Source organism: Drosophila nasuta, chromosome X, assembly GCF_023558535.2.
Source record: "Drosophila nasuta strain 15112-1781.00 chromosome X, ASM2355853v1, whole genome shotgun sequence".
In the NCBI taxonomy this organism is placed as follows: Eukaryota; Metazoa; Arthropoda; class Insecta; order Diptera; family Drosophilidae; genus Drosophila; species Drosophila nasuta.
In genome coordinates this window covers 9,439,582-9,455,458 of record NC_083459.1, presented here as the reverse complement: position 1 = coordinate 9,455,458, position 15,877 = coordinate 9,439,582, and the positions used below count along the sequence as shown (strand labels likewise).

The 15,877-nt window shown below is 43.9% G+C and overlaps 2 protein-coding genes across 8 annotated transcripts; one reads left to right on the top strand and one right to left on the bottom strand.

The window, feature by feature from the left end:
* Positions 1–1,250: 1,250 nt before the first annotated feature.
* Positions 1,251–10,559, bottom strand: LOC132796312 (integrator complex subunit 6). 7 transcript variants are annotated; one of them, XM_060807442.1, is made up of 4 exons: positions 10,411–10,559; positions 9,542–9,572; positions 6,999–7,453; positions 1,251–6,885 (listed from the first exon to the last, which is right to left on the bottom strand). In XM_060807442.1, exon 4 carries the CDS (start codon positions 6,795–6,797, stop codon positions 2,370–2,372), a length of 4,428 nt encoding a protein of 1,475 aa, XP_060663425.1. In that variant the 5' UTR covers positions 6,798–6,885; positions 6,999–7,453; positions 9,542–9,572; positions 10,411–10,559; the 3' UTR covers positions 1,251–2,369. The 7 variants fall into 7 exon arrangements, with proteins under 7 accessions (XP_060663425.1, XP_060663420.1, XP_060663426.1 ...); XM_060807437.1 differs by lacking the exon at positions 9,542–9,572; XM_060807443.1 differs by lacking the exon at positions 10,411–10,559 and having other exon boundaries at positions 9,534–9,552.
* A 375-nt stretch (positions 10,560–10,934) lies between these two features.
* LOC132796315 (regulator of telomere elongation helicase 1 homolog) lies at positions 10,935–15,652 on the top strand. Its single transcript, XM_060807446.1, is given in 7 exon segments — positions 10,935–11,090; positions 11,092–12,090; positions 12,150–12,691; positions 13,854–14,660; positions 14,719–14,848; positions 14,919–15,173; positions 15,238–15,652. Coding segments are annotated over 7 exon segments (2,985 nt in total). The 5' UTR covers positions 10,935–11,051; the 3' UTR covers positions 15,451–15,652.
* The last annotated feature ends 225 nt before the right edge of the window (positions 15,653–15,877 follow it).

Sequence of the window (15,877 nt, the reverse complement as noted above, 5' to 3'; positions counted from 1 at the left end):
ATATTTGCCCAAGCCACCGAGATGTATGACGATTAGGTAATTAAAATAAAATAACATTTTAACATTATTATCTGTTGCTTTATCGAATAATTTAACATTTCATTAAAAATAATGTGATTAATAAATAGCGAATGATTCAGCATCGACACCCTTTCAGTAATACACAATATTTAAAACAACTGTGATGATTTTCAGAGTCCCCACATTTGCGCATCCACCAAGAATATATGTAGGTTTATTATCATCGTACTATATATGTATTAATACGTGGATATTTTTAATTCAATTTTGTTTAATGAAAATTCAAATAAGATAAGAAAAACGATATTATAAAAGGCAAGAAATTACCACATCATGGCTAACGACCTACATACACATATAAATAAATACTATATGTATTGGAAAGTTACAGTATTTAACTGACCTGCAATTTAAGTATGATATACTTTAAAATCCTGCATTCGAAATCTAAACAAAATTATAAAAAAAACAAAACTGTCTACACACAAAAAAAAAGCTTTAATGCATTTACTTAGAATTAAACAGGAAAAAATAAAAATAATTTGCAAATATAGGGTGCTGCAAAAATAGAAGAAACAGGAGAGAACAAAATGGGGGCTGTGTGTACTCAGGGGCACATTCATAGCATACATAGACGCCTCTGTTGCGGCGCCATTGCCTCAGTTGTGGGGGGGCGTGGCAGCCGCGATGGGCGATTTCTAGAGGGGTGAGAGGACAAAACAAACAACAAAAAAATTGCAATCTAAACAATAGACAAAATACAGCTAAACTCGTAGAAAGAAAGCATTTCGATTTGTTTTATTTCACAGTTGCAGCTAAACAAAAACGAAAATTTGAGCTGCTTATGTTTTCTTCTTGTCGAAGATGTCTTGGAGCTTTTGACAATAATATAATTAAATTAAATTAGATTGTTTAGAATCGAGGCCACTGTCAAGACACACACACACACTCGCACTCTCACACCCACAATCAACGCACACACACACACACGTTAGAGAAAAAAAAGTAAACTTCTTGATGGGAGACTTTTCGTTAAAACAGATTATTTTTCTTTATAGATATAAATATGTATGGGTGGTTTGTGTGTGTGTGTGTAAAATGTTGCTGAAATTGTTACAAATGAATACGCCTAGCAAAATTAAAAGGAAAAAACCATTATGTATTAAAACTGAATCATATTAATTCTAATAATTACTTTAAAAAAAAAAGAAAAAACACAAAAAAAAAATGTTAGAACAAAATACATTTTTCGGGGCTACACAAATATTTTGTTTATGCCGAAATAATTTTAGCTAAATAAAATAAAATATGAATATTTGTGTGTCTATTCGCTTTACTTAAAATCAATGCCAATATCGTATGTTATATTTGAAACCCTTATAAACAAAATACATTAATCATAAATTTATGAATGTGTTTTGGTGAGTGTAGATGTGTGTGTGTGTGTGTGTGTGCCTGTGTGTGTATGTGTGAGTGTTTTCTAAGTGCGCGCTGCGGCATTAAAAATAATTCGTTAGACAATAGAAAAAAATTGGTTTAATTTAAAATAAGCATTTTTCTTGCTGCATGTTAATTGTATGCTTAATAATTAATGCATTAATTAATTACGTTATCATTTAATTAGCATATGTGGTGTACACACATATGGCTTAAAAGGCTTTCAAACTGAAGGTAAAGACAAATGTGTTGTTGTTGTTATTGTTGTTGTTTGCTTCTCCTCTTTTTACTTACTTGGCTAATACAGTTTACAGTTACTTTTGGGGAGTTTACTCACTAAATCTTCGCTTTAGGCTAAACGACTAAAAAATGTGTGTGTGTGTGTTATTAAGACCTACAAATTGTTTATGCATTTTGTTTTCCTAACATTACTAGTATAACTAATTTCCATATTCTGGTACTTTTGTTGTTGTTGTTTTAGCGGTTGTTGGTTGCTGCTGCAACAGCAATTACCGTTAATATTATTAGCATTACTATCAACAGTATTAATTATTGTTTAATTTAGTCTATAAACTACATAAATACATCCCCAAGTTGTAACGCTCTCTCTCTCTCTCTCTTCTCATGCTCTTCCCTTCACATTAATTTCATTATTTACAGCTGTACTACATGTTGTTGTTGTTGTTGGTGTTGAGTGTATGTGTGTGTGTTTGTGTGGAATTTGTGGAAAATCACTTTTCCGCTACTAGCTAAACTCTCATCTCTATATAAAATTAATGCTAACTCTTGTTTAAGTTTAGTGTTGTTGTTGCTGTATCTTGTTGTTGTTGTTGACATCACAGACATGTTGCGTGGTGTTGTTGCTGGTGCTGTTGCTGCTGGTTGCACGCTCAATTCCACAGCAGCCAACGTTAACTCTTTGTGATCTCGTCGAGCTGCTGCTGCTTCTGATCCCACCATTCCTGTATGCTGGACACCATCTTGTGGCGTCGGAATCGCATCGATTCACTGACGCACATGTCTACGAAATCCGATTTCATCTCCTGATCGCCCTTGATCAAATTCAAATGCTCCAACAATTGACTGTAATCGCGTCCAGGTCGCCGTATATCACGAAAGATTTGCAGGCGCAGGTCGACATTGTGTTTCCGTGCCGCCTCCCGTTGCTCCTCCGTTAAGCCACGTTCCGGCGTCGTCACCACCGACATGTCTCCGCCATTATTGTTGTTGTTGTGCGTTGGTGATGCTTTGGGCTCTAGCTTGGGGCTGCCATTGTTGTAGCTTCGATGGCAATTGTTGTTGCCAATGTTATTGCTATTGCTATTACTATTAACATTATTATTACTACTATTATTGTTGTTGCTGTTGGTGTTGTTGTTGTTGTTGCTGCTGCTGCTGCTGCTGCCGCCGCTGTTGTTGTTGTTGTTGTGGTGGTGGTTAAGTCCGCTGCCCCAGTAAATATGCGGCGTACTATTCGCCGCCAAACCGCCGCCCGCTGTGCGCTTCAATGCATCAAAGCTGTTGGCCAAGAGATCCACTTCCATGTCATTGCCATTTCCCTCGCTGGCATTGCCATTGAGTGTGCTGCTGCTGTTGTTGCCTCCGGTGCTGTTGCTGTTGTTATTGCTGCTGCTGTTGCCGCCTCCACTGATGCTGCTGCTGCTGCCGCTGCTGTTGTTGCTGCTGCCACTGTTGCCATTGTGGCACGTCTGCAGTATGCGCGAGATCTCCGAGGCATCGTTAATATCATTGTGACTGAAATACGTGCTTGGTGTTGTGCTCGATGTTGCTGGCGTGCTGCTGTTAGCTGATCCCGATGTTGCTGCCCCCGCTGCTGCTGTTGTGGTTGCTGTCGCTGCCGCCAATGCTGCTGTGCTGCTTGCCGCACCCGCTGCTGCAGCACCGCCCAATCCACTGCCAGCTGCTGCCGCCAATGTGGCTGCTGCCGTTGTGGTTGCTGCCGCTGCCGGCGGCGACAACATTGCCCCATGATGACTCGCATAGCCATTGGGCACCAGCATCAGTGGCGGCATTGCTGTTGCCCCGCCAGCTCCCGTCTTATTCATCGCCGTTGTGGCTGGCATCATCAGCATCGCGCTGTCGCTGGCATTGCTGCTGTAGGCGGCATGCTGAATGGTCAGGCCATTGAGTGGCACATACAAGATGTCGTTCACATGATTGTGACAATTGTTGCCCATGTGACTGCTCATGTTGCTGCCGTAAGCGTCATTGTTGGTGCCATTGCTGGTTGTTGCTGTTGCTGCCGCTGCCGCTGCGGCTGCTGCTGCTGCCGAAGATGTTGCTGTTGCAGCTATTATTGTGCTTGTCGCTGTGCTCAAACTGCTGCTCGGCGTTGCCACATCGGGTTGCAGTCGGGCAGCAATGTTTAGCGGCAATGTTGCCGTCGCCGTTGCAGCTGTCGCAACAACTGTGCTGTTGCTGCCGCCGCTGCTGCTGTTAATGCTGTTGTTGCTACTGGTGCTGCTGCTGGCGTTGCCACCACCACCACTGCTGCTGCTGCTGCTGCTGATGATGATGCTATTGGCGCTGCCACTTGTGCTGTTGGCGCTGCCAACTCCGCTGCTGCCTGCCCCGCCGCTATTGCTACTATTGCTGCCGTTGTCCGCATCATGTGAGCTGAGCACCTCCTCGCTGATGCCATTGATGAAGTTGTGCACGTAGCCATTGAGCGAGGTCTCCTGCTCACTGGCCTCCTCCTCGCTGAAGTCAAAGCTCAGACGCTCCGACAGCCCTGAATCGTTGTTGTTGCTGTTGCTGATGATGCTGCTGCTGCTGCTGCTGCTCGCAATGCTCGATGTCTCCGACGGCGCATAGCTGCTGCTGCTGATGTTGCTATCCTCATCCATCAGCATCAGTTCACCCACAACACTGCTGTTGCTACTGCTCCCACTGGTGCCGCCAACGCCAACGCCGCTGCCACAGGTCACGCTCGCCGGTGAGCTGGGCGAACTGTTGCTGATGCTGCTACAGCTGCTGCTGCTGCTGTTGCTGCGCAGCGAGTCCGTGGAGATGCGTCGAAACTCAAAGGCACGCGGCAATGGTCCCGCCTTGCGTTTGCGTCCGCGCGACGTTCCATCCATCAGCTTCTTGGCATTCGGTCCGCCCATTGGACCGCCAACGTTGCCACCGTTATTACCACCGCCACCGCCGAGCATCAGCACCGACATGCCAGCACCAACGGGTCCACCCATGCCACCAGGATTGCCGCCACCATTGCCACTGGAGGAGGGCGAGACGCCGCCGGCGCCACCGTTGCCATTGGGTGATTTCATGGGCGCCACATCGCTGAGATCAGCCTCATCCACCATGACCATGTGCTTGTCCTTCTTGTAGGGATTGCCGAACATGTGCTGGCGCACATTGGTCGGCTCGATTTCGCGCAACGGATTATCCTTGTTCTTCAGATACTCCTGATAGTTGCCCATCTCGGCAATGGGCAGACAGTGACCCGAATCCTTGGCCACAAAGCTCGTGGGTCGCAGAAACGTTTCGCGCATGCGCACAATCTCATCGACCAGATCCCGACGCGGTATATCGAAGGGATTGCGATAGGATTTTGCCGACGATTGATGCGACAATTGCGGCACCACAATCGTATAGTTCTCCACCGGCTCGATCTCGGCATGCAGCTTGGCGAACGTGTCCCGCAACAACGGATGCCGCACCAGATCGCGACGCAGTGCAGCGCCGGTGCAGAGCTTTGCGGTTTCGACCTGGCGATACGGAGGCTTCGGTTGCTTCAGCTGCTTGTAGACCTTGAGACAGAGATTCTCCTGATCCTGTTTGGCCGTGTTCTTGATGTGCTTCAGCTGATTGGCAATCGTTGGCGACAGATAGTTGTCGACATTCTCGGGCAGCAGGAACTGCAGCAACTGATACGGCACATTGATATTGACCAGCGACTTGCGCAAGAATGGACAATAATACGGCGGTATCGAGCGCACATATGCATTGAACTTGTACATGAGATCATTGGGTGGACTCATATTGTACTTGTGGATGAGGTCGTGCAGCAGCGGCAACAATGCCGGATAGTTGTAGGCCAGCACATAGAGATGCACCTGATTGAAGCTCGGCGATGCCTTTAAATAGCCAAAGGGCAGCTCAAAGCCATGCATCCCATTGGTGACAATCACCTGCCAGCACTTGTTCATCTCCCGCTTGTTGAGTATCTGCAGCGTCAGGGGACATCCCTCGATCTCGTATTTGTCCACCGGAAAACTGCGCACCAGCTGCGGCTCATCGACGGCGGGTGTTAGTATCTTGAGCTTGGGATGGGCGTCGCGGGGCGGCAATGTGATAGCCTTGGAGTCGGGCCAGTACGGCTCGGGCAGTGGCCAATAGCCAATGGGGAAGGTCTTTTGTGTGATGTGCTTCTGCACGTAGATCATCTTCTTGATCGGCTGGAAGACAATGTCGGGCGTCGGCTCGTTACTGGATGCGCCCGTGGATGATGCCGCCGATGAGGAGGATGTTGTGTTCGCTGTGCCGCCAACACCAGCGCCTGAGCCACCAGCTGTCGCTCCACCTCCGCCACCGCCAGCGTTGCCACCGCCTCCGGTGCCGCCAACACTGCTGTTGCCCGACTCCTTGGGCAGCATGGGCTCAAATTGCAACACGACGCCGGGCTGCACCTTTTGCACCAGACTCTCGATGCACTGATTGAGCACATAGTGGCTGCGCACACGATACGACCGACCGCCGGTCACCTCGCACATGCGTTCGATGGGCGAATCATCGTGCGGCACTTTGCCCTCGACGCGTTCGTCGATCTTGTTGCCGGGCATGCGGAGCACCAGCGAGAAGAGGCGTTGATCCCAGCGAAAGGGCTCTTTGGTGAACTTGGTGCCGGGTATTTGATTACTCAGCGGCAGTATGATCTCCTGATGGACGCCATTGCGATACGAGTAGCGACCGCCGTCTGTGATCACAATGATCACCGATGGCTCCAAATAGAATGGACATCGACCCTGGCCATAGGTATCGATGCCCGATTGCATGCGATTCAAATTGAGCAAATCGAAGGCATTGCGCAACGATTCGCCCATTGAGGTGAGGCCATGACTCTGCAGATTCTTCAGTTCATTCATAAAGGTGGCATGATTCTCCTTCCAGCCGGCCTTCACATTTGCCGGCGGCTCCTCGAACGTCAGCAGCATATACCGATCACCCAGACAGTCCTGTGTGCGCTGCCGGTATTTGAGAAACGTTTCGACGGCGCCCTTGGCAATGTCCAGATATGTCTTTTGCACGCCATTCACATACGCCTTCTGGCACATGGACGACGAGGTGTCCACCAGAAAGAGTATGATTGTCATGGCTGCTCCTCTCCAGCCACCTGATGAGTGAGCTAACTCTCTTTCTTCCTCTTCCTCTTCCTCTCTCTATGTTTCGTGTTGCCAAACTCTACAATAACAAACAAAAAATACAATACATGTAAAACACGTACACACACGCACACAGGCACAGAAACAACACACACATAGACAATGTGATTTGCGAGAGCGAAGATAATTTACCGTTTTCTTTAGTGTTGCTGTTTGCTTCTTGCGATAGCTTTTTATTTTTGAGCGCAGTTGAAAGCGGTGCAAGAGAACAAGATGGAAAGAGTGTGTGTATTATGTGTATAGCGATTGTCTCCCTTCTACTCCTGTTCTAGCACAGATGTTCGGCAACTCTTTTTCCTTGCTCCTTCACTGTTAAACGGTGTTGTTGTAGTACGATACTTTTATAGCTTTATGGTTTATTGGTGTTGTTGTTGATTTTGTATTTTCTGCTCTCTCCCTCTCTCTGTCTCTCTCTCTTTATTTTGATGCTGTTGCTCTTCTTTGCTGCTTGCTAGCAGCGTGCTTCGACTTTTTGTTGTCCTGGACTGAAGCAATTTGCTCTTTTTCTTCGTTTTACTGTGCCGCTTTTATAGTACATGTTGCGCGAAACAGCTGACATTTGGATTTATCAACACAACCAATCAACTCTGCAATGAAATAAAACGAGACAAGAACAATTAATGTAATCCACGATAACGATTTGCATCATGTTGCGCATTCGCACTGTGTGCCATCCACACATTAAATCCAACAACAAAAACAATACTATTCGCTGATTTTGTAATACATTCACAACTCACACTCATGTGCTGCGAGAGAGCGGTGGTGCTGAGAGAGAGAGAGAAGATATGCACATGCATGCATATGTTTGTACATCTATAGTCATCGTAATCACTGATAATGCGCAAGCAAACACAAACGCTGCTCACAAACACACACACACAGCAGACTTGGGCACAAAAAAAAAAACACGCACAATTTGGACAATAAATGTGCTAATTTTGATCGCTAAGCTTTTAACTGCGCGACTTAAAACACTCTCTCGCTCTTTCTACCTCTCTCAGGCATCTCGTGTCTTGGTAATATACACATACAAACATCCACAACTCTTTTGGCTATGGGAAAAAATATAGGTTTGACATCAATTCAAATGGCAGGCCAACCACCATAGAGACAATGACTCCAATGCGGCTGTGAATATGCTCCACAAAAGTTATTCATTGAGTCAAAACACGAGCACTGAACAGTACTTTTGCTCACCGCTGCCATTAGAGATGAGTGTGCGTGATTTTTGTGAGAAGGCTGCACGATAGTGCGTGTTCACTTAATTTTTTTTAATTTTTGGTTATCTTAAATTTAATGCAAGAAAACAAAATAATAACAAAAAAAATTACACTTTAAACACACGTTGCTTGGTTTTGACTTGCAAGCACGTGTGGAGATTTATTATTTGTTCACAACAAAAAAAAAATATATATATATTACGATCGTCTCGCTTACAATCACGCACTCATCTCTAATTGGCAGCAACAACTGACCAATGCAGGAAAATGCAAAAAAAAATTTAAATCAAAAGATGATTTAATTAAAGTTATGCGTTGGCAAAAACTATTTGACAATAATTTCGGTAAAATATACCCACAACGTATTTATTTGATGCGAATGTAAAATGACGCGCGGTATAACCAAAATTCCTCTTATCGGAGCGCTTGCATTTAACGTTGTCATCGCTGCCGCCGCCTTCTGGCGACTAATTGACTGAGTTTTGAGTACAAAGCACTCAATTTCTATTTGAATAGGAGCACACACACACACATGTGCGCACGCACATATAGACATGCATGCGTGTATTAAATTCACGCTCAACAGCGCAGCAAAGCGTTGCCAGATGTCACATAAAGTGCACAATATACAGCAAAACGAAAACGTTGCTTGCAGTAAGCCAACTACGGCACGTGGATATAATTTTGAACTGGGATACTATCCAAAATTTGAATGGCCCAATCCCATTATGTGCGCAAACACTATAATATTTGCTTAGCACACAGTGAAATTCGCTTTCCAATGTAGTGGCAACGCTGCAACAAGGTAACAAAACATTGGGGGAAGGTGATTCCTATACCATACACGCTCCTGCTGTTTCACATTTCAAAAAGACAATAACAACAACTGGCGATTGTATGATTTAACTCTTTTTTTCCAACATACATAAGCGGTAACAGCTCAATTACTGAAATCAGCTGAGTGTTTGACAGCACAGCAACAACTTAATATATGCAACGACCTTGCCTTTTACACAGGATCGCAAATAAAGTTTTTAGATGTTTGTTGTTGTTGCCATGTTCGTGTGTGTGTGTTTGTGTTTGGAGGAGTGCTCATTATTTGACAAACAGCACGATTAGTGTGACCTTAATTTTAAATGCGACATGGGCACGAACAAGAACTAATTTGCATGTGGCAGTGGGTTGTGTGTAGCTGAGGGGCTAGCTTATCGGTCTCACTCTCATAGTACAAATCGGCTATCGAACGATAAACATTTGCAGTGTTGCATTCGATTAAAGAGAGAGCGAGCGCGCCAAACGTTTAAGCGTTATCGTGTGTCTACGATTTGCAGCTGATTGTGGGTGGATGCATTGTTGTTGTTATTTGTTCCTTCCGAATTATTATAACTTTATAACAATAATTATAGCAGTGCTTGCAACGTCACAAACACGCATTTACACTCACATACTCACTCACGCACAGCTTCATCACCATCATCATCATCTTTAACATCAGTGAGAGTTGTGTGTTAAGACAAAAAAAAAAGAAGAAAAAAAACATAAGCTGTGCTATTTTACTATTAGACTGGCAACTATACGGCAATTGGAGCAGTAAGAAACAGAGAGAGAGAGGGAGGGACAAGCGTGAGCCGTTTAATAATACGAGGATAGTAATTAACCAATGAAATAATTCATAATTTTAATAATCAGAAATATATTTGTTTTACTGTTGCAGAATTTTCGATTAGACGGACGATATGGGGAAGGGGGTACTCATTGTGTTTTGGGTTTTTTTTTGTTTTTGAGCGATTTTTTATTCTGTTATATTTTTACTTTGTGCCAACAAAAAATTTATCACCACCTCCGCCGCCGAGCGCGCACAGACCGACGACGACCACAGCCACGCACTCACACAATTATAGGCACACACACACTCGCGAAGAAAAACACGCATACGACGTATGTATGTGGATGTATTAAGGTGCATAGCCCGTAAGCACACAAACAACAATCTTTATACCGCGCGCGCTCGCTCTCACGCTCTCACTACTCACTATACTCCTCTCTCTCTTGGCGTTCAGCACAGCTCGCTCATCCAAGCAGCCGCCCCCGCCGCCCCACCGACCGTTGCGCACAACCCCCATCCATCCTTCCATACAACCAACCAATCCACTCGCCAACTGACTGACTGACTGTCGAGTGCGATGATGACGACGACACGACAACGACAAACCGACCGACCGACTGACGGCCGAAGCGACACGACCACGATACAACCGACCAGTGGTGGCATGTACGTATGTATGTAGTATATGTATGTATGTAGTTATTTGTATGTTTACTTGTAGTATCTCAGCAGGCGGGTAAGTTTGTTTCACACACACACACACCACACTGTTGTGCCCGTCACTCTGGTTGCGTCTCGAATTTGTCGCCTCTGCCTTTTCTATTGCTATTGCTTCTTCTTCTTCAATTCTGGCGCCGCTGGCCAACCAACCTCTCTGTTCAAAAGTGAAAAACTAACTGAGACGCTGCGATTGTTGTTAATTTTGTTGGATATCGATAACTCGATAGCCAGACAGGGGTGTCGTCACATCTCGATTGCTACTATATCGATTGTCGCACAGAGTTGGCTTGATTGAGGGAAACAATTTCAAATCGCGACTTTATAATCTTGCAAGTGCGAATTAATTTCTACAGAATGCTATTTTTAATTTATTGTACATACTTAGATGGAAATGTGTTCCATTGTCAAATTGTGAATATTTTTTTGGCTAATCAGTTTTAAAATTAAGTGGTCTATCGCTATCGCGCGTACAATCGTTATGGCACAGGGTCGTTTAACATTCGAACACATGTTGTTATTTCTGTGGCTTTGGCGCGCGAACACACAGCATACTGAACTAAAAGTGAGGCAAACACAACAAGCATATTTCGAATTGTTAATATTTAAATAGTGTATTCACAATAAAAAGCTTGCGCAATGCCGGAGAGTATCATTGCCGGCATTCCGGTGCATTTCCCCCTTCGAGCCCTACGAGGTGCAACGTGCCTACATGGAGAAGGTGATAATCTGTTTGCGTGACGGCACAAACGGTGTATTGGAGTCACCCACCGGCACAGGCAAAACGCTGAGCTTACTGTGCTCCTCGCTCGCCTGGTTGCGCACACGTCAATCCGAGGTGGAGAAGGATAAACAAAAGATTAAAATGGAACCCAATTCGACGGCTGCTTCAGTGCTCAGCAATGAGATTATGGCGGCCATGGGCAAATCCAACAATTGGGGTGTACCCAAGGTGATCTATGCTTCACGCACACACTCCCAGTTGAATCAGGCGATGCGTGAGTTGAAACGTTCGGCGTATGCGAATATGCGATCTGTTGTCCTAGGCTCTCGGGATCAGTTGTGCATACACACGGATGTGATGCGGGAACAGGGCAATTCCAACAAGGTCAACATGTGCAAGCTTAAGGTGCACTCGAAGACTTGCTCTTTTCAGCTGCGCGTCGAATCCAAGAAGGATCATCCGGATTTCCGTGGACCCACAATAATGGACATTGAGGATCTGGTCAAGGTGGGACAACGTCTTAAAATGTGTCCATACTATGCGTCTAAGGAGCTGGTCAAGGATGCGGATATCACATTTATGCCGTACAATTATCTGCTCGATCCCAAGGCACGTAAAGCCAATAAAATTGAGCTCAACAATACGATTGTCATACTGGACGAGGCGCATAATATTGAGAAGATTTGTGAAGAGTCCGCATCGGTGCAGATACGCTCCTCGGATGTGGCTATGGCCATGGAGGACCTTACGCACATCATGAAGATATTCACGAGCGGCGAAACCCTCGATGCAGGAAGCGATGAACCCAAAGATTTCACCCTCGATGATCTGACGCTGCTCAAGGAGATGCTGATCGATCTGGAGAAGGCTGTCGATGAGATTGTGGTGGAAAACAAGACCGATGGACAAACATATCCCGCATCCTTCATCTATGAACTGCTTGCCAAGGCCAATGTAAGTGCACAATTGCTGCAATAAGCATCCGTTAATCTGTATTTTAATTTATATTGCAGTTTACCTATGGCAACTGTGCCACCATCGTCGGCTTGCTGGACAAACTGGTGCAATATCTAATGGTTGCCTCACAGCATTCCATGCTACGAAAGGGCGGCAGCTTTATGTTGCTCTCCGATTTGCTAAACATTGTGTTTGCCAACAAAGAGGATATCATGAGCAAGGTGCATGTTAGCTTCAAGGTTCATGTGGAGATCGAAGAGAGCAAACAAACCAAGCAGTCGGCCTCAAGCAAAGCCAACAACAGTGGCTGGCTGGGCAAGGGCAACAATACGACGACAACCACCAAGACGGCCAAGGTTATAAATTTCTGGTGTTTTAATCCCGGTTTTGGCATGGAACAGTTACTCAACACAAATGTGCGCAGCGTGATCTTAACCAGCGGCACATTAGCACCCCTCAAGCCGTTGATTGCCGAGCTGGCGATTCCTGTGGCTCACTATCTGGAGAATCCGCACATTGTGGATCAGAGTCAGGTGTATGTCAAGATCATTGGCACGGGACCCGATCGCGAGCAGCTCATATCCAACTACAAAAATCGGTATGTTGCTGAGATCAGCTTATTTCTTAAATTTGATTTTGATTAATGGGTATTCTGTTGAGAGAGAGAGGAATGGTGAGAAAGAGAGGATCAGAATTGGTGATTCACATTATTCATAAGAACTGAAAGTGTTTGATGATGTGATTGTATTTCATCAGATCAAACAATATTCGGGGGCAAAATAAATGTTGACATTTATCGAAATTATAACTTAATAAGCTTGATCACGATTACGAATCCTAATGTAAAATTGGTATTTTAAAATCCAAAAGGAAATATTAACAAGCTTTTAAATTAAATAATTGGTATTGTAGAGAGTAATATCGATAATTGTATAAAATTGTGTGCAGTTTACTTGCTCCAAGTTCTTTGGTTAAATGCAGTGTGAATTTGGGATTATTGCATAATTTTTGATCTATCTGAATTTGTGGGATATTTGAAATATTTGGAGCATACATACATAATAATTATATATGGGTAATTCTCTTGCGAAAATACTCTATCTGCAGTGGAAAAAACAAATACCAAAACATTTTTTGATATTGAGTACTTTAATTAGAGGTAAGAATAAATTTGGATCTATTTGTATGTTTTAACTTAATTGCAAAAATGAACGAATAGTAATACAAAAAAAGTTCCTCAAAATCTATCTTAGCTCGAAATATAGTACTAATCCAGATTTATACGAGCTTTACTTATTTAAAATTGTTTCAGTTTATCTCATGCGTCAAATTCCATCAGAGAATTATCCATATATAAAAAGAGTTTCAGTAATTTTGAATTTTTATACGAATAGATTAAAAATAGATAAATTCTTAGGAAAACAATGTTAGGAACAAAATATACGATTATTTAAAGGAAAATGTAATTATATATAGCTATATTTATGTATCGGTTTGTACGATCCAAAGAATGTTAGTCTGTATCTCATTTAAAAGAAAAGTAAACCCAACAATATTCATTATTTTAATTGCATTCCTTTGAAACAAAAATATTTTTGTTTTTAACTTCTTTTGCTAACTTCTAAATTTAAAAGAAACATAAAATAGATAAAGTGACGGTTAGTGACATAAATTTGATAGCAAAGGTTTTTCGAAACGATGTTCAAGGAAAATAACTAACATTCCACAAGAAAATATACTAATATGTAATGTATCCACAGTGATAACCCCAAGTACATTCGATCGCTGGGCCAGACCATACTCAATGTATCGCGGATCGTGCCCGATGGTCTGTTGGTTTTCTTTCCCTCGTATCCCATGATGAATGCCTGTGTGGACTCTTGGCAAGCCAGCGGCCTGTGGGCGGATATTTCGAGTCGTAAACCGATTTTCCTGGAGCCGCGGGGCAAGGATCAGTTCACCAGCACCATGGAGGAGTTCTATCAAGCGATACGCGATTCAAAGGGCGCTTGTTTTATGGCCGTTTGTCGTGGCAAAGTGTCCGAGGGTTTGGATTTTGCTGATCGCAATGGACGTGCGGTAATCATAACTGGTTTGCCCTTTCCCCCGCTCAAGGATCCAAAGGTGATACTGAAGCGTCGCTATCTGGAATCAAATCGTACGAGGGAGAATCAGCTGCTGAGTGGCCAGGAATGGTATAGCTTGGAGGCGACACGTGCGGTCAATCAGGCCATCGGTCGTGTCATACGACATCGCAACGACTATGGCGCCATACTGCTGTGTGATTCGCGTTTCCAGGATGCCTCCCAGGTGCAGCAGCTGTCCAAATGGGTGCGCGGCCATCTGGGAGCGAGACCGCAGAGCACACCGTTTGGTCCCATTGTACGTGAGCTGCGACAGTTCTTCAAGCACGCCGAGGCGACGATGGTGAAGCCGGATGAGCGTGCCGAGGAACCTTTGCTGCAGAGCGTCTTCAAGCAGGAGACATCGCCCGACAGCAAGCCACACTTTGAGACCGCCAGCAAGATTATCAACAACAAATCTCGCATAGCCCTCAATATGGCAACGTAAGTGTGAAATGCAACTGAAATTCAAATTGTATACTAAATGAATTTGCCATTTTAGGAAAGTTGAGCAAGTGTATTCCGTGGAGAAGTGGACGCCCGAAGAGTATGCCAAGGCCGCCGGCGGCGGGGCACAAGGCGCCAAATCAACTCCCATGGATTTCATAAGTCGCCTCAACACGAATGCAACTGTAAGCATTAGTTGACAATGGTTTTGCTTTATTCACTTCTAAATTATGAATTTTGTTATACATTTTGCAGAGCATTGACTTCAATAGCGATAACACCGGACTAGTGAAGATTCACAAGCGAGAGCGCAGTTCTCCCACAACAAGCGGTTCCTTGGCCTCACAGCCAAATATTAAAAAGCGTTACAAGCTGGTGAATGCTGCTGATATTAAGAGCGAACCCTTCGCCTCAACTAGCCAAAGCCAAAGTCAAAGTAATTTAACGAACCCGCCGTCAGAATCCCAGTCAAGTGATTTGCACGAATCCCGCACGGATTTCTTGCGACAGGTTTGTCTTAAACACACACACAGAATATAGCATAAAAAAATAATTTATAACTTTTGGCAAACAGGTGCGCGGTGCCATCAACACCGATCAGTTTCGTAAATTTGGCAGTGCGCTGCTCGCCTACAAAACTGGTGGCTATGAGAGCTTCGATAGCTTAATGCTGATTCTGCTGGACTTGTTAGGCACGCCAGAGTTGAGACATCTTTTGCATATGATGCGTCGCTATCTGAAGAACGAGCACAAGGAGGAATTCGATGTGCGCATAGCCAGCTTGTAGCAGAGCTCGATCGTTCCTTAGAATTAGTTGTAGCATAATTTTATATCAACATTTGTGTGATGCATTTGAAAGAGTTGTACAGTGATTGTTTGTAATAAGGTATTTAGATTCAAACACTTATTTTAAGGTTGCTTCTGAACAATTATATCTAAGTACAACTACTGTGAATCCTTTTTGTAAAATTGTGATTTGAAAAGAATTAAAATTTACTTTGATTAACAAACAAATTTGTATTTTTAGTCTTACATTATTCCATTGCATTTTTTTTTTTCGTTTTGCAAAATAGAGAAATAGCTATTTAAAATACCACAAATATAATTAAAATTGTGGCATTGAAATAGTTCAATATTCAAAAACATTCCCAAAGAAAACAAATTTTGAAATTTGTCATGTAATTCTACACTTTTGCATTTCCACACTCAAAGTT